At 43.4% G+C, this 23,390-nt stretch overlaps 1 protein-coding gene across 2 annotated transcripts in view; it reads right to left on the bottom strand.

The window, feature by feature from the left end:
* Positions 1-253: 253 nt before the first annotated feature.
* C8H10orf90 (chromosome 8 C10orf90 homolog) overlaps positions 254-23,390 on the bottom strand; it is a 61,940-nt gene continuing 38,803 nt past the window's right edge. For both annotated transcript variants that reach the window (XM_068198315.1, XM_068198316.1), the window contains 6 exons: positions 15,900-16,172; positions 13,785-14,020; positions 12,577-12,772; positions 2,978-3,041; positions 1,369-1,468; positions 254-1,217 (listed from right to left, as the gene is read on the bottom strand). In XM_068198315.1, the coding sequence (XP_068054416.1) occupies positions 1,179-1,217; positions 1,369-1,468; positions 2,978-3,041; positions 12,577-12,772; positions 13,785-14,020; positions 15,900-16,172 (908 nt within the window). In that variant the 3' untranslated portion in view covers positions 254-1,178. The remainder of the gene's footprint in view (positions 1,218-1,368; positions 1,469-2,977; positions 3,042-12,576; positions 12,773-13,784; positions 14,021-15,899; positions 16,173-23,390) is intronic.

A 23,390-nucleotide genomic window follows, 5' to 3' on the forward strand; every position in this document is an offset into this window, starting at 1 on the left:
CTGTGTCCAGCACAGGTCACCCAGCTGGAGGTTATCCCAGTGGCTCACAAACATCCCTCTTCCAAAAAATCCTGACCTTGCATCTCAGGCTGGATTAGGAAAACAAAGCAGAACTATCAAAGGCCAAATTCCAGCCTCCTTCAAACCCCTGCTCAAAGTCTGTGCAGCAAAATTTAACACTTGCAGTGATTTTTAGGGGCAGTGGTTTTTCCCCATGGGATTTGTGGGTACAAAGGCACGACTTCTCGGGCAGTTCCAATAATTGTGTTTTATTTAACAGCACCAAATAAAAACACAGCGCTTGGATCAATATTACCCTCATGCTTTATTCCATAAATAAACTCCATTGGTTTGTGAGCTGCTTGTTTTTACTTCCAACATGTACAAATAAAGATTTAAATATTTTTTTGGAGGAAACGTGACAGCTGGTTTGAGTTCTGCAAGTTTTGATGCAAACATCCTTCTTGGCACCCCTCCTTCATCTGCCATTTCTAGAAACACTTTGTGCTCACAGAAGTGGAGTAAAATGTATGTTACAATGAAAAACGTGAAAAAGTGTTATAAACAAATATTTAAATATTGTTTTTTTAATGGGAGAGCTTGCTAGGTTGTTTCACTCTATGAACAGGAATGGAGCTCTTCAGAAAGCTGAAATATTGGTCCCTTTTGGAATGTTAAGTATTAATGTGAAACTGCTGTTGCTCTGATGATGTGGTAATGCTATTTCAACTGGTTCCTAAACATAACAAATAACAGTTTTCTTCAAGGATTTAACTCACAAGAAATCAATTAATAAAATACTTCAGAGAAATAAGTTTTCCACGTCTTATAAACATTGGGCTATTGCTACAGAGAAGTGTACTTTTTAAAAAAAGATTAAGATAAATAATACCCCTGTAATTCAGTATTTGCATTAAAAATTTTTAAAATTATTTCCTCTGGGTAAACTGACCAAAAGGTGATGCTCTGGAACAGCTGTGCTCCCTTCTAGGCTGTTTTTGATTACTTGAAAGTTGCCTTAAAATTTCAATTGAAACATAAATGATCTTTCTTTATACAAACAGCCAAAGATAAGAAAAACACCTCCGGGTAATTGACATAACAGATAATTTTATGGCTTATCTAGAAGTCAAAGGCATTCAAGATCCAATTAGGATGATGAGCAAGAGACTCCTTTGTCACTCCGTGTTTCTGTGAAGGAGCTGGTCCAGTAATTGCTAGAAAAAAAATGCAAAAGTGCTTTAAAATATTTTTAAAATCCATGAGGTGACAGAAATGTTTAGCGATACAAGAGGTGAGGTGGAGTTGGCATCCCAGACTTCAAATTTACTGTGTCCATTTGCTCCAGAAATAACAGGAAATCCTCACCTTTTTAAACATCTCCACACGCAGCCTGTTACTCTGGATGATGATCCGCTTCTGTTTCTCTTCTTGTTTCTTCTTAACCTCAGGTAAATTGTCATAAATCCTGTCAGGAATTCAGAAAGCAGAGTTCATGTCATCCCTGGGGCTCACAAATAATTAATTTTTCCTGTAGGGAATGTTTGCCTTCCATGCAATACTTGTAATGGGCATCTCTAAGTATTTAAATTTGATTTATGGCATGGGAATGATAAATTATTAACAGCCATGGTTTGATAGGAAATCTGGATGGTTTCAAATCTTTTTGAAAATTCTGATTTTGGAATTAAAAGAGTAAAGAAAGAGATGGGATCAGGTGATTTCAAAGCAGTAGCTTCTAATGAGCTCAGTGAAGTTGATTTCAATTTCTAGCAACAAAACTCCAACCAGAATCTGGGCTGTACATTTTTTTTTTTGTATTTATGTCACGCAATTAGTGTCAAGCAATCACTTTCAAGTAATTTTCTAAAATACAAGAAAAACATCATTATAAGTCTGCAAACTGTTTGCATTTATTCACTGTCATTAGGAACACTTTTTACCAAGGACAACAATCTTTCCATTCTAAAGGTAATAGTAGTCTCCATTAAAAAAGGTGACTTCTGGTCTTTTCCTATTAAAATCAGTGATAAAATTCCCAGGATTTGGAAGAGAAAGCAGGACAGTCGTGGTTTTGCATGTATGCCTTGTGCAGGCTGCCCTAGAGCAGAGGCTGGGCAGAGTTTCAGAATAAAGCAGGGATTTATTCAAAGGATCTCCTCATGGATCCACCTTGGGCAGCACCAGAGCCCAGCCAGGGCTGCACCCAAGATGAACCCAAATGGTCCCAAAATGCACGAGCGCTCCCGGGGGCTCTCACTGTGATCAGCTCTGCTCCATTGGCACACTGGAGTTCATTGTCCCATTCCAGCTTCAGCCCAGGCAGTCCCATCCTGCTTGTTTTTCTCTCTCCAGCCCACGTTGTTTGTGCTCCTGGGGCTGAGATTTGGATCATTTGTCCTTGGTCCCCAGCTGGAGCAGGAATTGTTTTGTCTCCCTGTTCTGTGAAGAGAGCTCACAATCCCTGATATGAAGCTCAGACCCTCACACTAAAGCAGCACAGAATCTGGGAAAAATAGAAAAGCTAAACCTGAGGCACCAGCATGAGCACAAAGCCTGTTTAGTTCTTGGTTCTCTTCATAATATTTTGCAATTCCAAGTTCTTGAAGCAGCCTGTTTTGGCTGGGGATTATATTTTGGAGAAGAGGAATGGGACACATCTGAAAACAGAGATTAATTCCTCACGGTGCCTTCTGCAGCTTCCCTTGCATGACATGCAGTGCAGTTAAAGATCAGATACACATATTTCTCATAATTTGCTGTCATTCCCATCCTCTGTGCCATAATCAGGGTGGGGGAAACACCCAAAGTGACCTCACTGCTTCCATTTTTGGGTGTTCAACATGAGGGACCTGCCGAGGGTTTGGCTTTTATGCCATGGGTGCCCCATGGTATTGAAAGGGCAGGGCTGCCCAAATCTAAGGTGATACAGCAGAGAAAAATTCATGGGCAAACTGCAAAGCAGAGGGATTTGTACCTTTTAGATCTCATGTGCATCTCCTTCTCGGGAATGACTCTCTCCTTTGGTTTGAAGAGGTTATCTGGCAGAGAGAAAAGAAAGTTAGTACTGGGGGGGATCTGCTTTTACTGAAATCTCAAATGTCATATTCCATGGAGCCGCAATTTGCCATTTCTCGTTAAAAAATTGAAGGCTTAAGGCCAGATCCAAACCTCCAAATCTCTCCAAAACTTCCTCACAGGTTCCTGCAGGCAGTTGCACCCTGGCTGCTCCTCAGTGTGTCAGGAACCTGGCCTGGCACAGCCACTTCTGACTCGATTTACACCTGTTTGCAGGGCTGGGGATAATTACCTGAGCTTTAGGAGGAGGAAAATCACATTACTGCTTCCTGATCAAGTATGAAGAGATCTGTGATAATTCCAACCAGCATTTCCCAGGATACAGGAAAATAATTTCTGATCTGAGCAGTCAGTGGTTCTCAGGAAAAGGAGACTTTAACATCTTCCTTGCAAAAATGAGTCCTGAATGGGAATGGAGGATACTTGTACAAGGTGGGAAGCCAAGAAATAAATGAGATTACTGTTGTACCCCTGTGTAAACTTCATGGAATCACAAAATGGTTTGGGTTTGGAGGGACCATGAAGCTCATCCCATTCCCACCCCTGCCATGGCAGGGACACCTTGCACTCTCCCAGGCTGCTCCAGGCCCCAGTGTCCAGCCTGGCCTTGGGCACTGCCAGGGATCCAGGGGCAGCCACAGCTGCTCTGGGAATTCCATCCCAGCCCCTGCCCACCCTGCCAGGGAACAATTCCTAACTCCCAATATCCATCCCTGCCCTCTGGAGTGGGAGCCATTCCCCGTGTCCTGTCCCTCCATGCCTTGTCCCCAGTCCCTCTCCAGCTCTCCTGGAGCCCCTTCAGGCCCTGGAAGGGCTCTGAGCTCTTCCTGGAGCCTTTTCCAGGCTGAACAATCCCAAATCTCTCAGCCATTCCTCACAGCAGAGATGTTCCATCCTTCCAATCAAAATCAAAGGGAGTGAGGCTCTGAAGCCTCCTCTGCCTCAGGACTGACTTTCCCCCCTCAGCACTTGTCTACACTTAATCATCCTTGTTAAATCTTCAGCACACACAAGCCACATGCTCGATTTGCTAGGAAAACATAATTTGTCTTTTATTTATTAGTGTTCTAACGCTCATTTGCATGTTGATTCACTTAAAAGGAATAAACACTGGGATGTTTCTGCTGTCCAAATAACTCTGAAAGTGCAGGGAGCAGATTGTCTGTGACCCAGGGACACCTTCCACTAGCCCAGGTTGCTCCAAGCCCTTTCAGCCTGGCTTTGAACTCCTCCAGGGATGGGGCATGGTGACACATGAATATTCCAGACCTTTGTGTGCATCCACCAGAACAGGAACAACCCATCCAGGGATTTGCAGACCCACTTCCTATTCCGTATACAGCATGATAAACTGATAAAAAAGTATTTTTCCTGCAAGTCCCTAAGTCAGGGTGGTCTCTATTTTCAATTTCTGGGAAGCACCACAGAGGCTGGGAGCTGTGCAGGTGCTGTTGCTCCAGAATAATCCTCTCCTGCTGCCACACAAGGGCATCAGACCCATCCCTGCTCTGGAACAAGATATGTGGCTCTGCAGGGCTTTGAAGGGGTGGACTCAAAAGAGATTCTGGGGAAAATCCTCCAAGAAAATAACAAATCCACCTCGGTTATAGAAATGCCCTTTGTGAAGCAGTGTGGAGCCACGAGGTTAATTCTATGGCCAAATATTCCTGCAGCACTTCCCAGGTTGCTGTTTACCCAAAAAATAATCACATGCAAACATTGAGGCTAATCCTTGATGGATTGTAGGATTAGGATTCAAAAGTGAAATGAGAAATAAATTTTAAAAAATTGGTAGAAATGAGAAAATAACAGGCAAGTGTGCATTTAAATAGTTGTTAATCCTCTACACTGAGAAGAAAGCTCATTTCAAAGAGGAAGAGCAGCAAACACTCGGAGCTGAAATAACCTCGAGCTCATCCTGGAGACCTGACTAAAGCCCTTTCCTACCAAGCAAAGATCAAATGGGCCACGAGGCAGACAACTCCCCTCAAAATTGTGTTTCAGCTGTTCCTTATCAAAGCTCCTTATCAGATTTCATAGCCTTGGATGACTTTTGGAGAAAGGATTTCAGAGCAGACATTCAGCATTGCCAGGGATGCACCACAGTTAAATAAAGCTTTAGACAGAGAGGACTGAGTCCCCTCATTGGTGTTTTATTCACACCTTGTGAAACTCCTGACTTTCTGGCACAAGTGGTCTCACATCTCCACTAAAGCAAGCTGTAAATGAATGTAAATGGGTTGTCCCTGTAATATATTTTAATTAATGCTAAACTGCACCTCCAAGAGGATGAGTAACTCTCCTGCTTGGGAAGTCGGTAAATATTTAGACAGAGAACAGATAAAATTATTGTGTTGGAATCAGCCCCTGACTTCCAATTTACCACTAAATCACTGGAGCACTTAAAAGAGAAAAACAGTGGCAAAAATTTATCAAAGTATACACAATATAGATACATTTTCTTCTAACATGAATGTGAATTCTCAAAGTTTGGTAGGAGCTAAAATGTGCCTTTGAGGATGTGTGAAAAGCAAAGCACTGCTGGTAGTGGATCTCTAATTTAACTGCTCTTTTACTGAACTGAAAAAATAATTCACCAAAAAATCCATTTGCCCAGAGAAATTCTAGGATACAGAACACTTTTTTAAACACTGGGGTTTTTTAAAATCAGCAATCCCCTAAAAAATAAATTAGCCTTGAATCCAAGATAGATGTGGATGTGATGTTGAGCTCCTCGTGCCCATGGGATTTTCCTGGGAATTCATCCAGGGGGTGCAAAGCAGTGCCTGCACCCAGGGGTGCTGCCCAAACTTTGCACATCCCCTGTCAGTGACTTCATGCACTGAATTGCTCCAGCTGCAGCCAGCACATGAGGTTTTGGTGTTATTTACACAAAATGCAATAACCCCTGAGTCTAAGGGTTCAGGGTAAGGCTGCCTGGCTCCTACTCACCCCACAGAAATCCTGAAGCTCACAAGTGCTCCTTGCCCCAAGATCACCCATAGGAAGGTGGTTCCCAGGTTTTCCAGCTGTTCAGGTGTCTCCTCCTACTACTACTGAAACTTCTGACCCTCCTCAGTATTTCAGTTTTTTCTGGAAAACATTACTAATATCTCTAAAAAAGCGTAAAGTTGAGAGGTTTGTGGAAACATTTTCATATTAGAATAAATTTGAGAATGTTGCTGGAGATTTCAGTCCTCTCTATCCAAATGATACTTGAATATTCATGGATTTTATCCAGAAAAACAAAAATATTAGCATCTCACCTGGCATTCTTAAATCTTTCCAGTATCATTAGAGCATATCATCCTAAAAATCTTTTTTTTCCCCAAAAAATAGCAGCTTTTGAAGAAGGTGTGGCAGAGTTGATATTAGTTTAATAATATCTTCAAAACAGATCATTCCTCTTTCTAATTCCATTACCTGACTGCAGCTTAGACTTTATTTAGAGCTGCCAGCCAAAAAAGCCAAAAGAATGAGTGGCACTATTAAAAGTTGGAATAGGGAAAAGAGAACTGGGAAATTACCCAAAATAAATCACAGAATCACCAGGTTGGAAGAGACCTTCAAGATCATGGAGTCCAACCCAGCCCCAACACCTCAACTCAACCCTGGTACCCAGTGCCACATCCAGGCTTTGTTAAACACACCCAGGGATGGTGACTCCACCACCTCCCTGGGCAGCCATTCCAGAACTTGATCACTCTTTCTGTGAAAAACCTTTTCCTGATATCCAGCCTGTATTTCCCTTGGTGCAGCTGAGGCTGTGTGCTCTGGTTCTGTCGGTGCTGCCTGGAGACAGAGCCCAGCCCCAGCTGAGCACAGCCACCTTTCAGGAGCTGTGGAGAGTGCTGAGGTCACCCCTGAGTCTCCTTTTCTCCAGGCTGAGCACCCCCAGCTCCCTCAGCCGTTCCTCACAGGGTTTGTGTTCCCAGCCCCTCTCCAGCCTCGTTGCCTCCTCTGGACGCGCTCCAGCGTCCCAAGGTCCTTCCCAAACTGAGGGGCCAGAGCTGGGCACAGCACTCGAGGTGTGCCCTCACCAGTGCCCAGGACAGGGGCAGAATGGCCTCCAAATAAAGTCACAGCTGAGCACCAATGTGAAGGCCACAGGAATCCACCTGAGTGGCTGCAGGATTATTGCAAATTCTCTGATTGCCACCTTCTCCTCCCTCAGTCCAAATAAAAACCTCCCTGGCACAGGGCTGCCGGAGAAACCCACCCCTGGAAAACCCAAACAAAAAACAATCCTTCTGGATGTGACAGCCTGGTCAGAGAGTGAGAAAACTTGATAAGTTTTCCCAGGATTGGCTTGTGAGAATTTAGGGGGTTGAGGATAAACAATGATAGTTTGTTATCATAAACAACTTGCAGGTGTTGTTTTCCTACTCTGTTTTCCCAAAGATTGTCTAAAAGAAAGGTGTTTTTGTTAATTAGCCAATCAGGTGAAATGTATTGATTGATTAATTGACCAATCTGGTCTGCCTGTATCAGAACAGTCTATAAAAGAGGGATTTTCAAAGTGAGATGCTGTGCAAACCAGCCTTCTGGTGAGTCTGTGTCATTTCTCACTCAACAGCGACAAATCCTCGCCCTCCAGTTCCAAAAACACTTCTGGGGAAGGTTTAGAAGCATGACTGAGGGGATTTAAATTGTTTCCAAGATATGACTCAAGATCGAGGGTTTGGATGCAAACCCAGAGGAGCTCAGCAGGCTCCATGCTGGCATTGAAGGGTAACCTTCAACTCCTATGGCCAATCCCAAAGAACAACCAACCCCTCAAAGGACGGGAAAAGGGAAGGTGGGAAAAAACCCCAAACATGCCTGAGAAATTGCGTTCAACCTCCCAAAGTGCCTGTGCACACCAAGATCACAGGGCTGTTCATTATGCAGATTTAAAGGCCCATAAACAGCTGGTAGTCCTGTCACTGCAGTAATTACATTACGGTTTTGGAGATTTAAATGCAGTTATTTGAACATTGTTTCTATTCAGCTCGTCACAGTGGGATCTCTAATTTGTTCGACACAGTCAACAGCAGAGTTGTCTATCTTGGACTAATTAGCACGCTCAAAATTTAGCAGTGCCCATTACCCAGCACAAAGGCTGCCTGAGAGTTCTGTGCAGGTTCTGTACCTTCAAAGAGCCCTCGTGACGATAAAACCTCATGCAGGATAAACGTTTTCATTTTCCTCAGATTACTTTCAGCTTTTTGTAAAACCCCGCTCGTGAAGGACAATTAAAAACTGGTAAACAACCCAGGGTTTTGAGGATGGGAAGGTAAATGGGAACTGCACAGATGTTGGTATTTATATGGAAATTATGCTGAATGCCAATTATTTCTTTCTCCTACGAGAAACTGAAGTTGCAACAACACTGTCAAAACACAGGGAAACCCTGCTAGTCAATAATTTCATGTTATCAATAAAGATGTTTTAGGCTGATAGAATAATCTCTCTGGGAGAGAGAAAAATCTCTGCAGGTCTTTCCTCTGGGTGTAAATTATTTTACTGGAATCAAAGTTGTAAGAGCAGAGAGAAGCACATGTACTAAACTTATTTCAGAGAGATATAAGTGCAGCAAACTGCTCAAAACACCTTGGGCTGCAGCTTAGGCCCCATTTCCAGCTGAATAAAAGCAGGCACCCACCTCTCCCCGTCCTGGGCCACCCTCCTGGGTGGGTGTTGGAGCCCTGGCTGCTGAGAATTTTAGACTTTCTGAACTAACCCCCAAGAGAACACTGCATTTGACCTGAGGCCATGGAGAAGGCTTCCAAAATTGAATAATAGAACTGAGATTATGGGTGTGTCATTTGAATAGAAGTGTGTAATATCACAGAGGAGAAAACGTAGAGTTTAAATGTTTAGAATATAGTAATATATATAAAACAAGACAGAAGTTTTAAGACAGAAACTAGTCCTTCTTCTTTACCTTCTTCTTCATAAGTTTAAGTAGTATTGTGTAATTAAATAAAAATTCCACATTACAGAGCACAAGTAGTTAGTTATTAAGTTAAGAGTAAAAATAACTTAAGTTTCTTAATTAAACAGTTTATCCTTACGAGGCATTATAGAAAAAGAGATACATCTCCATTTTTACCTTGCTGGAGAGAACTGCTGTAAAACTCACACTTTGTGAAACTGTAATATAAATACGAACTAAGAAACATCTGAGTCCAAACAACAAATATCATCTCACAATTTAATCCCAACCTTAAGAAAAAGAAACAAACAAAAAAAAAAACCTACAAACACCCCCCCCCCCAAAAAAAAAATAACAAAACAAAAAATCAACATGTGAGCACAGGGGGAACTGGGCAGGGAATGAGGGAATGTCCTCGGGAGGTGGAAAATTGGTTGGATAAGTGCTGTCACAGTCAGCGCTTGAGCTGAGTGTGCTGCATGTCCTGCTCCTGGCCTCAGGTGGACTCTGATCCATCCTTAGGGTCACTCTGGCAGGGTCAGTGGAAATGAAACCCATCAACCAACTTGCTCCTGGGAATAAGACCTCTGGAAAATGTGTGAGGGTGTGCTGGCAACAAGCCCTGGGAACCTCAGAGCCGTAAAGAGCTTCACCTCCACAAACTGTAAGACATCAGGAAAGAGAAAAAAGGAAAAAAACCAAACAAGAAAGGAAGGAGATGGTCAAGAAACAACCACAAGATCACAGCCTGGAGCCCAGAGGTGCCATCAACGCAGGCCTGAATGCTTAAGCACGTTTCCAGGTAATCATTTTACCCTCCAATTCCCAATGTTGTTCCAGGGGGTGTTGCTGTGAAGAAGCAGCCTGATTCCCCAAACCAGGAAAGCTGTGGGAGGGAATCTGTATTTGGCAGAGATTTCTTGAGAACAGAGCAGCTGTGGCTGGCCCTGGATCCCTGCAAGTGTCCAAGGCCAGGCTGGACAAGGCTTGGAGCACCCTGGGATAGTGGAAGGTATCCCTGCCCATTGCAGGGGGTGGAATTAAATTATTTTTAAGGTATTTTCCCACCCAAACAATTCCATGAAGACTTTGCATGGACCAAAGCATTCTGGGGATGCAGGACTCTTTCTCCACTAAGAGATTTGCTGGGATCCATCAGAAATGGATCCATCAGCAATGGATCTGTCATCAGCAGCAGAGAGACATCCAGTGCCTCAGGTGATCCCTTCCAGGAAAAAAAAAAAAAATTCTCCACTCTGGGTCTCACTGATGACACCAATCCTGCTGCACAAATGCATCCACCAGGACAAATCCTAAAGTACCAATTGCCAGGACTCAGAGCAAGTTAAAGATGCTCAGCAACGTAACAGAGCCTGTGGAGTCTTTGCTTCTTTTTTTCCCCAAGGTTGGGATTAAATGTGTGAGAGGGTATTTCTTGTTGGACTCAGATGTTTATTAGTTCTTGTCTATGTCACAGTCTCACAAACCCTTTGTTCTGCAGCCCTTCACTCCAACAAACTAAAAATGGAGCCCCATCTCTCTCTCTACAAGGCCTTTTAAGGATAAACTCTCCAATTAAGAAATGGCACCTAAATTATTTTCACTTTTAACCCAATAACCAACCACCTGTGCCTGCAATGTGGACTTTTTTACCCAAGTACACAAAACCACCCAAACCCATGGAGAAGAAGGAGAAGAAGAAGGCAAAGAAGAAGGATCAGCCTCTGCCCTAAAACCTCCATCTTGCTTTATGTATTTTGCTATATCCTAAACCCATAAACTCTAAGTTTCCCACCCTGTGACATCACACACTTCTATCCAAACTCCACCCCCACAATCCCAGTTCTGCCATTCCATTTTGGAAGCCTTCTCCACGGCCCCAGGTCAATGCAGTGTTCTCCTGGGGGTTAGTGCCTGGCAGCACAGAAAGTCTGAAACTCTCAGCAAACAGGGTTCCAACAAAAGCTCTCTGTACTGCAGCCCACAGGGCTGTGCTTCACCCAGGGATTTGGATTGCCAGTACTAACTCCAGTTCTGCTTCAACAACAGACACGTGACACTTCTATCATAATAAAAATATTAAGGTCTCACAAACAGAAAACCACACGTGGCTACACGGAGGCAGATGAGTTCAGAAACCAAAGATTCTCTCTAGACAAATTTACCTTTCATGACCAACCACTAAAAGATGGAAATAGTCATTAACTTCAATAATTAATGAATATATTTCAATATTATGATTTTATTACTCATTAAACAAGCATAAAGATTAAAATTTCATTATAATTTGAGGAGAAATAGGTTTAGCCTTTTATATTTTGTTTCATAAATTATTTGCAGAGTGGTTTGAGGGATTTTCAAAGATGTTCACACAGAAGTGGGAGATTTTTTGCCACTTCCTCTAAGACAGATGACAAACTCCTGGTTTGCTGCTGGCAGAGCTCAGAGTTCTCACACTGCACAGCCCTGAGAGATCTGATCCCAGGTAAACTAACTTGGATCATGGAAATGGTGAATTAATTCTATTGAGCCTTTAAGATAGAATTCATGCTTTGTGCCGTGTTTCCTTATGTTTATTTAGCTCTCACTATGAAGACCCAGTAGGTCTCTGATGTAGGACAGACCACTGGAAGTTGGAATTCTCCAGGAAACTCCCAGAGCCCTGAGATGGGGCTGCGCCCACCTCTCCTGCACCCACCTTCATTCCCCCAGGGATCCAAAAAGCCTGTTTGTGTTTCCCTCAGTTGAGGACATCAAATATTCCCTTTCCTCCATCCTCCAGGTGTCTTTGTTAGTTTGTTTAATCTTTTCAATTAATTCACTTTTCAGTAGAATAATGTATCTTCAAGCAGCCACAGATTTAAAACCAAGACATAGAGGAATGCCAATCAATCAAATAAATCTTTGTTCTTTAGTCAACTGAGTTAATGAACATCCAGATGGCAATTAAAAAAAATAAAAAAGAAAAAGAAAAGCAATTTGTTTAACATCTTGAGCTTAGATAACATTTACAGAGGTGTTGTGCGGGCTGTGAAGGAGAGAAGGGTTTCCCTCATGGGGGGTTGAGGCTGTTTGCCACAACCTAATCAGCTTTAATTAGGAAATCACAGAGTTTGCATGCCTTGATTTAGCAGGGCTGGGCAGACCAGAGCTCTTCCCCAGCTCTGGGATTTCTGACAGAAGTGGCAAATCCACACCTGCAGCTGGGGCTCCTATCCCAAATCCCACCTGCCTCCCTGCTGTCACCTCTGTCCCCAGACTGGTCATTCCGTGAGCTGGGAGAGGATGAAATGTCATTTATTGCCATCTCCCCACAACCAGCAGCAGCTGCACCGTGCTGAAGAACTCGACTGCTTGTGACAGTGACAAAAATCCCCAAGGAGCTGCCACAGAGCACAGGAAACTCCTCATGCCCACTAACCCATCTCTGAGCTGCTGGCAATTCCTGCCAGGAGCATCGGCACAGATGCTGGAGAGTGAACCAGGAGCAGCACCCCTCCCGTTTCCTCCCAAATTTAATTTGGAAATTCCATCCACGACTTCCAAAGGCAGCCAGGGACCTGCTGCTGCTCACAACTCACCACTGAGAGGGTCAGGGATGGTGAACTGCTTCTTCTTGCTGGAAGTGGAGGTGGAGAGCTTGCGAACCAGAGCTCGGGGGTTGCCTGGGGGAGCCTCCCTGTGCTGGGCCCTCCTCAGCTGCACCATCAGCTCCAGCCTCTTCAGCCTCTTCTGGGAGCGGGAGATGAACTGAGGGTTGTGGATCTCCAGGGCTTCCTGCAGGAGACAGAGAAGCTGCGTTATGATCTCGTGAGTCAAAGGGAGGAAAAGGGGTGATGGGCATAGGGCTGAGTTTGGTTAGAGATTGTTAAAGTGATGAAAACGAGTCTGGGTTTGCGTTGGAAAGGACTTTAAAGCTCATTCCACCCCCTGCCATGGGCAGGGACACCTTCCCCTATCCCAGCATGCTCCAAGCCCTGTCCAACCTGGCCTTGGACATTTCCAGGGGCAGCCACAGCTTCTCTGTGGCAGGGCCTGCCCACTCTCCCAGCCAGGAATTCCTGCCCAATGTCCCATATCTCCCTGCCCTCTGGCAATGGGAAGCCATTCCCCTTGTCCTGTCAAGTTTATACATTTCTATGTTTCAAATTACATATTTTTACATCCAAATTCAAGTTCTTGATGTTTTGCCTGTTTCCTTTTCTCACCCCATCACCAAAGCAACTTGTCACTGACAGTTCACAAACTTTCCTGTTTATTTAGATTGTCAGATCTCTCCATGGCTGATCCAGAAAGAAAACACTTCCCAGTCAAAGGCTGCTTCAACATTTAGGAATGTCTTAGGACAGAGGGAAGGAGCAGAGATGGGTCTGCAACATGTGCAGGAGGAAAAGGCAGGGAAGTCCATCAGCTGCTGGAGCCTGGTACCAGCCTGGGCCATGTCCACACCTACAGCTGGTGCTGGAAGTGCCAGGCGCTTGGGAAACTGGGAATTTGTAAATTCCCAAACTCTTAACAAGCTCCCCCACAGGAACAGCAGCTGCAGCTCAAAACAGAGAGCCTGGACAGCCAGACAACCAAGCAAGTTCTGGCAGTGGGTACAAACTGCCAAAACTTCACTGGAAAGGGAAAAATCAAGGAATGTGAACTTCTGCCCTTAACAAGTTCCCAGGAAGCAATCGCCATCCATGGGGAAAAAGGGGAGAAAAGGGAAAAAGGGAGAGAAAAAAAAAAAAGAAAATAAACAGGAAAAGGAAAAAGGGAAAAAGGGAAAAAAATGATGCTTTACCCGCAGAGTCCATGGGACTGCTGGAGTTTTCTCCAGCTGGGAGCTGGATCCTGGCCAGGTGAGCAGGTTTTTCTCCCAGGTCACACCTGGAGAGCAGGCCCTGGGCAGTGTCACCCTGGACAGTGTCACCCTGGACAGTGTCACCCTGGACAGTGTCACCCTCCTGCCTCGCTCCTGCTCGTCCTGTGCCTCGTGCTCCTTTGTTCTGTCCCTCGGAGCAGGGAATTCATAATTGCCTTGGAGAGATTTAAAAGTTCGTTAGGAGTGCATGGCTAATTTTTTATTGGATTCTCCACCTCATTAGACAGAGAGGGCAATTCCTGAAATAAGAAAGCCAGGCTGTTATTAATAGGCCTCATTAGGCAGAAGAGATCAGATCTAATGGTGGCTGCCCTGTGACACCCAGAGTGTCTCTCACATTATCCAGACCTCACATGGAAGGAAATGACAATTAAAACTCTGGAACACTCAGCTCTCTTTGCTGGTGCTTCCCAAAATTTGTGCCATGGAAAGCCAGGGATATCTTGCTGTGACCTGCAGTTGGAATTAATTCCAATTTATTGCAGAAAATACCAGATTGTTATGGGCTTTAACCACAAATCATTTCCCTTTCACCACACTGAGTCTTTCATCAGCACCACTGGTTTTTTTTTCCTTTGTTTTTAATCCAGTTTGCTTTCTGTCACTCCTACAGATCCATTAGCCAGTGGAAAAGCTCCATTAAAAAAAAAATCAATAAAAGGTTATTGTGCATTATAGGGCATTATTATGAAAGCTGCCAATTGACATTAAGAAAAAGAGATTATTTTCTATGCTTATAATTAAGTTTTAATACTCACTGACTGATACTCCCTGCACAAATTAGGACCAAAAGAGGCTGTGTGCTCAAAAATCAGATTCTCATTCAGAGGACAGAACGAATCCAAAATAACAAAGGAACTTCGGAAGGGCTCCATATGAACTGCTTGAAAAGTCACGCTGGAGAGCTCCTTCCTTGCCAAATAATTTGATTTCTAGAACTAAATATCTGGGAATAAAGCCCGTTACTGTTTTATTTCAAATTTTGGTTACAATAAACTTAAAATATTTTCCTCTTTATGACATATTGTACATATTATATTGTACTTAAAAAACATATTTAAAAGATCTGTGTTGGGTACATTTGCCTTATAAAAGTCTGAACTGTATTTCCTCCCTAACACTGTTCTCACCAACATTTTGGAATAAACCTTGAAACCTGTGAACATGAAATTAAATTCCTCCCTAAGCCAGGTTTACAGAGGTGTGGATTAAGTTGGGCTTTGCCAGATCTCAGTGGATGCTTGACTTTTGTAAAACAAAGTTGCTTTCAGTTAGGGGAACGCCATGATTTAACCTCAGGCACTGAAAACAGCATTTAGGCTTCCAAATGTGTGACATTCAGTAGCTTTATGCTCAGTGATGACAAATTCTGCCTACCTGCCTGCAAAAAATTCTCATCAGAAAAAACAGCTGTAAGAAAAAAAAGGTTCCATGACCATTACAACATTTTTAAGGAATAAGTGTCTCACAAACATATTGATACTAAACCCAAATTAATCTCAGTTGCTTTTTGCAAAAATACCTGATGCATGAATGCAGCTGCTGGTGTCATCTGCGTTTTAGCTGTGAGAATTAATGTTGGAAGTATGACATCCCAGACACAGCTGAACCCAAAGAAATTGTGTTTTACACACTGAAATCTTGTTAATAATCATAGTTCAGGTTGTTGTGTACAAAAAAAAAAAGGTTCAAGGAGTGAAAGAAAGGTATCAGAACAAGGTTGTAAAAATAACCTCACTAATGGTATTACTTGGTTAGGCTGGGGCTGCTTGACTTTGCAATTTTAATGCTTTTTCAAGATTTTCTTGGGAATCTAAGCCTATCTTGGTCATTTTAATCTTGTTTTCTATTAGCCACAGCAATGTATACACTCAGATCAGCTGATTGATCTCTCACCAGATGACTCACGCTCACCACTTAAAGCTGGACAAAAATGGCCTGACTTTCCATTATTTCACTTTTTTTCTTTGAGACTGATCTCATCTTATTATTAAAACCATATTCCTGACAACCACAGTAGGATTTGTACCTTACTTTTTAGGAGCTGCTTTTGCCCATGAACGTTTTCTTCCCAGAGGATCCTTGATGACGCCTTTATGTTGCACACACTGTTGGAGACAGACATTTTTGGTTTCAGGACAGCCTGTGCTTGGATCTCTTTGGATTTGGAGGTGTCTTTGGAGGGATCTGCCCAGTTGGATGAGCCATCAGGAGGAGCAGCAATGGTTTCTCTGGGGGCTGCATCTGGAAGGGAGCCAGGGGCTGTTGTTCTGCTCCTCTTCCTGCTTCCCAACAGCATTGGTGTTCCTGGGAAAAACAGAAAAACAATCCTATAACATGGGAATTTTTTTTTTCTCAGCCCTCTAATCCATGTAATTTTTATTGGCATGGCAGGATCCTGGAGTTGTAGGGCTGAGCAATGCCCTTCCCATCAAAAACTGTCATGGCAAAGCCTTGTGCAAGTTGGAGCTTTTGGGTGCTGGTTCCGGCTGTGGTTTTGCACAGAGCCAGAAAGGGGCACTGGAAATGTTGGGGGTGGGAGATGCTTCTGAGGCAACCGCTCCATGGGACAGGGGTCAAAACCCTGGTCCCAAAAGTTGTTAGGCCTTGGTTTTCATCACAGCCACCACTGAATCCATAACAACGACTCTGATGAGGTTTAAACAATTTCAAATCCTAGAATCCTGGAACACTTCCAATTGAAATGTATCTTAAAGAACAGCCTGTTCCATCCCCTGCCATGGCCAGGGACACATTGCACTGTCCCAGGCTGCTCCAAGCCCTGTCCAGCCTGGCCTTGGACACTTCCAGGGATTCAGGGGCAGCCACAGTTGCTCTGGGCACCCTCCCCACCCTCTCAGGGAACAATTCCTTCACAAAATCCCATCTATCCCTGCCCTCTGGCAGTGGGAAACTATTCCTCTTGTCCTGTCATTCCAGGCCCTTGTAAAGATTTCTTCACCTTTCTTGTTGTCTTGTTTAAAAGCAGATTTAACACAATTCTTTCTCTGCCGACTCTTTGCCATGTCTTGGTTGAGGACAGAGTGAAGATTAGAAGTGTTTTTCTCCTTTGAGCCAATTCATGACGAAGGGTGAGATGGCACTGCAGGGATTTAAAGAATTTGTGGCACTTGAGGACATGGGTTAGTGATGGGCAGTGCTGGGGTGATGGTTGGACTCGATGATCGTGAAGGGTTTTTCTAAAAACCCTTCTAAATGATTCTGTTTCTGTGATTCTCTGTTTGACACTTCCTTATCTCCAAGTCACTCACTAAAATCAGATTCTGCCATGTGGGAAGTTTTCAGTGCATTTTCCCAATCCTTAATCCGCTCACAATAGATAAGAAATACTCTTTTCCACAAAACGATGACCTCCTATGCATTTTAGTGACCTGACTGACTCATGTCTCTTTTTGACTCTCAAATATTTCTGAGAAAATCAGAGGCAGTAAGACACAGCATTTACTGTTTTTCCCTTTCCCTGTAGATCAGAGCTTGGAGCACACAACCACAGAATTGTTTAGGTTGGCAAAGCCCTCTGAGATCACTGACTCCAACCACAACATCTTGAGCTCCTTTCTGTAACTGCCCATACAGGGAGGAGGAGTCAGCTCCTCAGGGGATCCTCTAGTGAGGGACCCCTGAAGATCAGCCCAAACAGAAAAAACAAACCTTGTTTTTAATTAAATTCATTGAGATGAACCCCCTCCAAAGCAGTTTCAGAGCCCTACAGAAAATCTGGTCAAAGCAAGAGAGCTCCCAAACTCTGGGGTAGCATCCAAGCTCTACTGCTCTCTGACAGAACTCATTTTTCTCTGTGCTTTTCATACATTGCAAATATCTCCCTTATCTTTTGTCACAACCAAGCTCTTTTCTCTGATGGAAAGAGTTTTGATGAAAATGCTCTCAAGAAACTGGACAGACTCAATTCAGTGCATCCCCTCAGAGTTCTTGCATATCCAGGGACCTGTTTTCTGACCAGTCCCCTTCCTGCAGTCACACAAAAATATCCTATGGCACAGAGAGGGGGGAAGAACACCGGGACAGATTAGTGGGGTCATGGACTCAAAGGGTGGCTGTGGGAGGAGGTAGGAACAAGCAGTGGGGTAGGAGAAGATGAAGAAAGCAGCAGGTAGCACTGAGTAACTGCAGAGCTGCAGGGGAGGAAGTCCTTTCACTCAGGCAGCCAAGAAATCAGATGGACAGAGGGGAAAAAAAGGAGGGGAGCTAAGCCACAGAAGAACCTGAATGGAAAACAGATTATCTCATTAAATCACCTTTTAAATTAAAATAGTTTACTGGCCAGCAGTAAACAGAGAAGAGAAGAAAGAGGAAAGGAGGAAAGAGTTTCTGCTCATCCATGGCAGCATCACAGTGGGAGATAATCTGCCTCCATATCAAGAAATGGTCTGTGCAGCAAATGTGTGTTGTGAAGCCAAACAGCTTCACTGTCAAATTGCTCAAGGCAATGCTGTGTCCCTAGGAGGGTCTGTTTGCTGCTGCTGGGCTCCCCAAAATCAGCAGGGGTCATCAGGGGGGTCAAAATGGGCTGTAAGGGAGAAGGGTAAAACAGTGGAGACCAGAGTGAGGGAAGAAGAAGGCTCCAAGTCACATCTCTCCTTTCTAACTCAGAATATTGATCTGAACACAAGAAAGAAGAGCTGCCTGGAGTATTCACACTCCATTTACTCCTAACTACCAGACTAGCTCTCCATGGGTATTGGCTTCCAAGTGTAAGTACAGCAACCTTCAAGAATGGACAATTAAGCTCCAGGAAATTTCTTACACGTTGTGCAAATGGAGAAAACCTTCTCTCCTCTCTGCACCACTTCCCTGCTAAAAGAAACTCCACCAGTGGCATCCTCCCAACAAGGCCTGGGGGATCCCTGTGAAGATGTGGATTAGGAGAGAAGGAAAAGAAATGCATGAACAAAACTAAGAATGGGGCCAAAAATTAGGAAAAGGGGATGAATGCTTCTTAGCATTTTATGATAAAAGATTGCCTTGAGAAAGAATTTAAAACCCCCCCACAATTCCTGATGAAATTCAGGAATAAAATCAACACGTCCTTCCTGCATGAAAAGCATCTTCCTTGTGGATCTGGTTCTAATATTCTAACTAAATCTTAATCCTTATTAGATTCACAGTATGTTGGGGAATTTTTTGTGGTAGTTAATTAAGGCAATAAAAAAATATGCATCTTCTTCTTGTCTAACACTGAAGGCAATCAGAATAATAACAGAGTCAATTTGCTAAATTCTTTCTTCCAGGTCCCTCTTGAATTAACCTTTCCCTTCCAAATGTGCACCCAGGTGCAGCCAATCCCCAGGAAAACAAAGCAAAGCAAACCAGACAGGGACTCCAAAAATCAACTCCCTCATCCTCAAAGCAGCTCTCAGTTACTTTAACGAACACAGATGCAAATGATATTTAGGAATTAAAAAAAAAAAAAAATAACAGAACAAGGCAAAGGTACTTAAAGGTAAGATCACAGTGTTTCACTCTGTACGCCCTGGACGAGTTTTTAATATTCTGTGTGGAGAATTAGGACTGTTACTCTCATTAAGACTATCTGGAATTGTATATCTAAATCCCTCCACCAACCCAGCTTGAAATCTATATGCCCCACTGAGAATAGCCAGAATTGCAACTGGATGACCAGAAATAGATGTTTTTTCTATTATCCCAGCTGAGGAAAGCCTATAAAACCAATGAACAAAGACATGCAAGTGTAATGCTTTGGGAGATATGGGAGAGCAAAACTCAAAGAAACAGAAAGCAGAATGACTCCATTAATAAAATTCAGCCAGTATAGGTTGTAGCTGTAAAAATTCAGCTGCCTATAGAAGCAAATTTAAGGAACAAAGTCATAATTACATCTGGAGAAGAGTCATTTTTGCCCTGTGCAAGGAAGATGACAACAGCTCAGTTTTTAAATAATGTAGAGGAGGAGATAAAAATATTCTGTAAAACCAAGGGTGGGTTTTCAAAAGCTCCTTTAAACAAAAAAAAAAAAAAAAAAAAAGAAAAAAAAAAAAAAAAAAAAAAAAAAAAACCTTGCTCTTGGAGTAAAATAAGTATATTGTTTTACTGTAAAGTATCTTTTTACATTTCCCCCCTCTCTCCCTTCAGGGGGTTTTGCTAATGGAAAGTGACCCTGCATTACAGCAGGTTAAACTTGAGACACTCACAATCCAGGCAAACATCCCCTGTTTCATTGTTACTGGGTTTTTTCCCCCATTTCACTTTACAGCAGGATAATTCAGCTTTTCATCCTTGAATATAACACTCTTCCCAGTGTTCCAGCGTGGATTTTTGATGATTTGTGACAAAGTGCTTCTTTGAAACTGGCCAAAGATCATTTTAGCAGAGGCAGGGCTGCAAATCCTCCGCGGCCACCAAGTCAGCCTGAGAGGTGCTGGGGAGGGGACACTCTGAGCTGATTCCCTGTGTGTCCCTAATGAGATCAGACATCAGCACTGGAGACAGCTTCACATTGCAGACCACCTGCTGGGGGGTTTGTTTTAATTTAATAAAAGCCCCACATCCTGAGCTGCTGAGCTCTCCCGGACCTCCGTGCGGGGAGCTGATGCTGCCAATACCCCAAGCAGTGAGGAGCAGGAATTAACATTTCTTAAATATAAGAAACTTCTGCCTCCTTCAAGATTTAGACCCAGTAGTTGTAGAGACCCACACGTGCCTCAAGCAGCCATCCATAATCCCAAGCAAGACTCCAGCCTCTGTCTGACAGAGACTGATGGCTCAGCCCTTATCATGAATCAAGGGTTGGCACAGCTGAGCCACACAATCTTAGATGTGAGCAAACAGAGCACATCATCTCAACAGCCTGGTAACCCAGAGAAATGGAAACACTGGGAGCCATGACAGCGTTATTAGTCATGCCAGGGTTTGTCAAGGGATGCAACACAGGATGGAGGATTTATTTTTCAGATCGCTTCCAAGGAAAAGGCATCACTTGTGATCAGTCAACGAGCTGCAGTCGGCCAGGGGTGCCACAAAATTCTCATGTTTTGACTAGAATTCCTTCTGACCAGCAATGAGACTTTTGTCCCAAACTGCCTCCTGATGCTTCCCAAATGATTCATTTGCAAGAGGCAGCATCAGGTGCTGCTCAGCATTAACATCCATGGAAACTAGCTGAATTCCTGGTAATGTAGCTCTGCCCACGCTCTCTGTTCAAATTGTGATGTTTAACAAGGTCTTGATTCACCTTTCAGTAAAAATCTGGGGCTGGATCCTGAGAAACAGGGCTGGGCCCTGTCCTCAGCTCCATTCCCAGAACTGTCAAGATCCAAAGTCAAGGTAACTTTGCTGGCTTGAGGAGGGAGGCTCAGCCAGCCTATTCCTCCCAATGAATGTGTCATTGCACCTGTATTATCAAACAGCCCTGCCTGGTGGGGATAAAGCTTAATTATCTCAACTATATCAATAACACCTCAAGCTAAGAGTCTAGATTAAAAAAATATCACTAGCAAAAAAGCATCTCTTTTTCCTAGCTACCTCTTTCTGGTTGTTTGCTTTTTGTTTTTATAAACCATGTTGACAGCTTTGGCCATATTTCTCAGAAGGAAGAGGCTTTCTTTTGGCAAAGCTAATATTTCACTGTAGAAAGTTGCAATCATTTAAAACAGAAAGTGTACCTAAGAGCTGTTAGGCTTCAAACCTATAATCAGTCCTAAGTAGGAAAAGCTGCTTAATGTCAAGAAACAGCTTGTTTACAGAAGGCTTTGGGCAAAATTAGTGTAGTGGCTTCAGAGCAAACAATCCCAAACCCAGCTAATCACCAGCCCCTAACAATCAGCCTCTCCATGCTGAAGGCAAATTTATTTTCTCAAAGCACTTTGCAAATAATTAATTGACCTTCTCCCTTGGTGTTAAACAAGGGAACATCACTTACTCCAGAGAGGGACTGGGGACCAATGTGCTGCACCCAGTCTGGCTGCCATGGAGAGTTTTGGTGGAAGGAGGATTTGCAGTGGCTGCACCAGCAAAATCCTGCAATTTAACAGCCTCCAGTTGCACCAGGGCAGGTTTGGGTTGGGCAGCAGAATTCTTCAAGTTTCTTCACTGACAGAGTGGTTAACCCCAGAAACAGGCTTCCCAGGTGGAGTCAGCATCCCTCAAAGTGTTTCAAAAAGTAGCAGATGTGGCACTTGGTGAAACGGTTTAGTTGACATGGTTGTGTTGGACTTGGTGATCCTGGAGGACTTTTTCCAATCTTAATGATCCTGTGAGAAGGAAACATTCCTGCCTGGCACCTGCAGGACATCACCTTACACTTGGAATCACGAGAGGGTATAATTGCAGCAGAATGCTTTAGTGGACAGCTAATAACCCACCCACATGATCTGAGGGGACTGCTCGCACCAGGGAGCTCCCAGTATCCAGCTGCTCAGCTACAGTGTTTGTATATTTTACTAGCATTTTTCCTTTTTCCCTCCTATGAGCTGGGAGAGGATGAAAGGGAAAAAATATTTACTGCTGTACTTTCGAGACATTCTCTATAACAGCCACAGACCCAAAACCTCTGAGTTAGAAATCCATGTTTGCATTTCCAGGATGTCATGCTGGAAGCTATCAGACGCTATTGTAGTGACTCAAGGAGTAATCTGATGCAGTGTGACTTGAAAAAAAAAATGTTCAGGATGATTCAGAACATTTAAATGGTGATTTGCAGGGTAAGAAAGGCCTGGGCCACTTGGAATTCTCATCATGTCCGAGGCACCTAGTTCAGCTCCTTCTGATAATTTACCACAGCCTGGCTGAGCCAAGTATTCATTTCACAGACTGTACAAGAGTCGTTCCTGGTTTAAACCAAGTGTGAATTAGGGGAAAATGAGGCTCTTTACTCCAGTGGCATAATGCAGTCACTGAATCCACAGAGCCCATCTCTTTTAATCATTATTTTAATGATTCTGGTATTCCGGCCCTGCTGCTGGCCTGAAGTGCTAACGAGTGACTTGTACGCTCCAGTCTTTCACTTCAAATTGTCTCACATTCTTACCAATTCTGACAGCTCAGATAGAAATGTCTCAGAACCACAGAATCATAGAATGGTGTAGGTTGGAAAAGACCTTTAAATCATGGAATCCAAAATGGAAAAGAGTGGAAGAATCAAACCCTCAGTTCTCATATGCTGAACTTCAACTTGGTTCTTCAGACAACATGAACATCTTTGGGAAAATCCAATTTAAAAGTTTCACTCACAAAAGTGTGTTCTATAGCATCATTAACAGGGCAGACATCCTTCTGTCTTCCAGAGAAATAATGGCCTTCCTACCCAACAGCTTCATTGTTATGTGCCATAACAGAAAATTGAGCCTTTAATCCTCAAAGGGCATTTCTTGAAGGAAACTTCAACTCCAGTAAAATTATTTTATGATCACACTCTTGAACACACTAAACCAAACAAAAAATCCACAAGAAAACCCCAAAGAAACTAACAAATACCAAGAAGATCCAACTATCTCTGGCTGCTCCTTACCTTAAACCACAGAGAGACTT

This window comes from Anomalospiza imberbis, chromosome 8 (genome assembly GCF_031753505.1).
Source record: "Anomalospiza imberbis isolate Cuckoo-Finch-1a 21T00152 chromosome 8, ASM3175350v1, whole genome shotgun sequence".
In the NCBI taxonomy this organism is placed as follows: Eukaryota; Metazoa; Chordata; class Aves; order Passeriformes; family Viduidae; genus Anomalospiza; species Anomalospiza imberbis.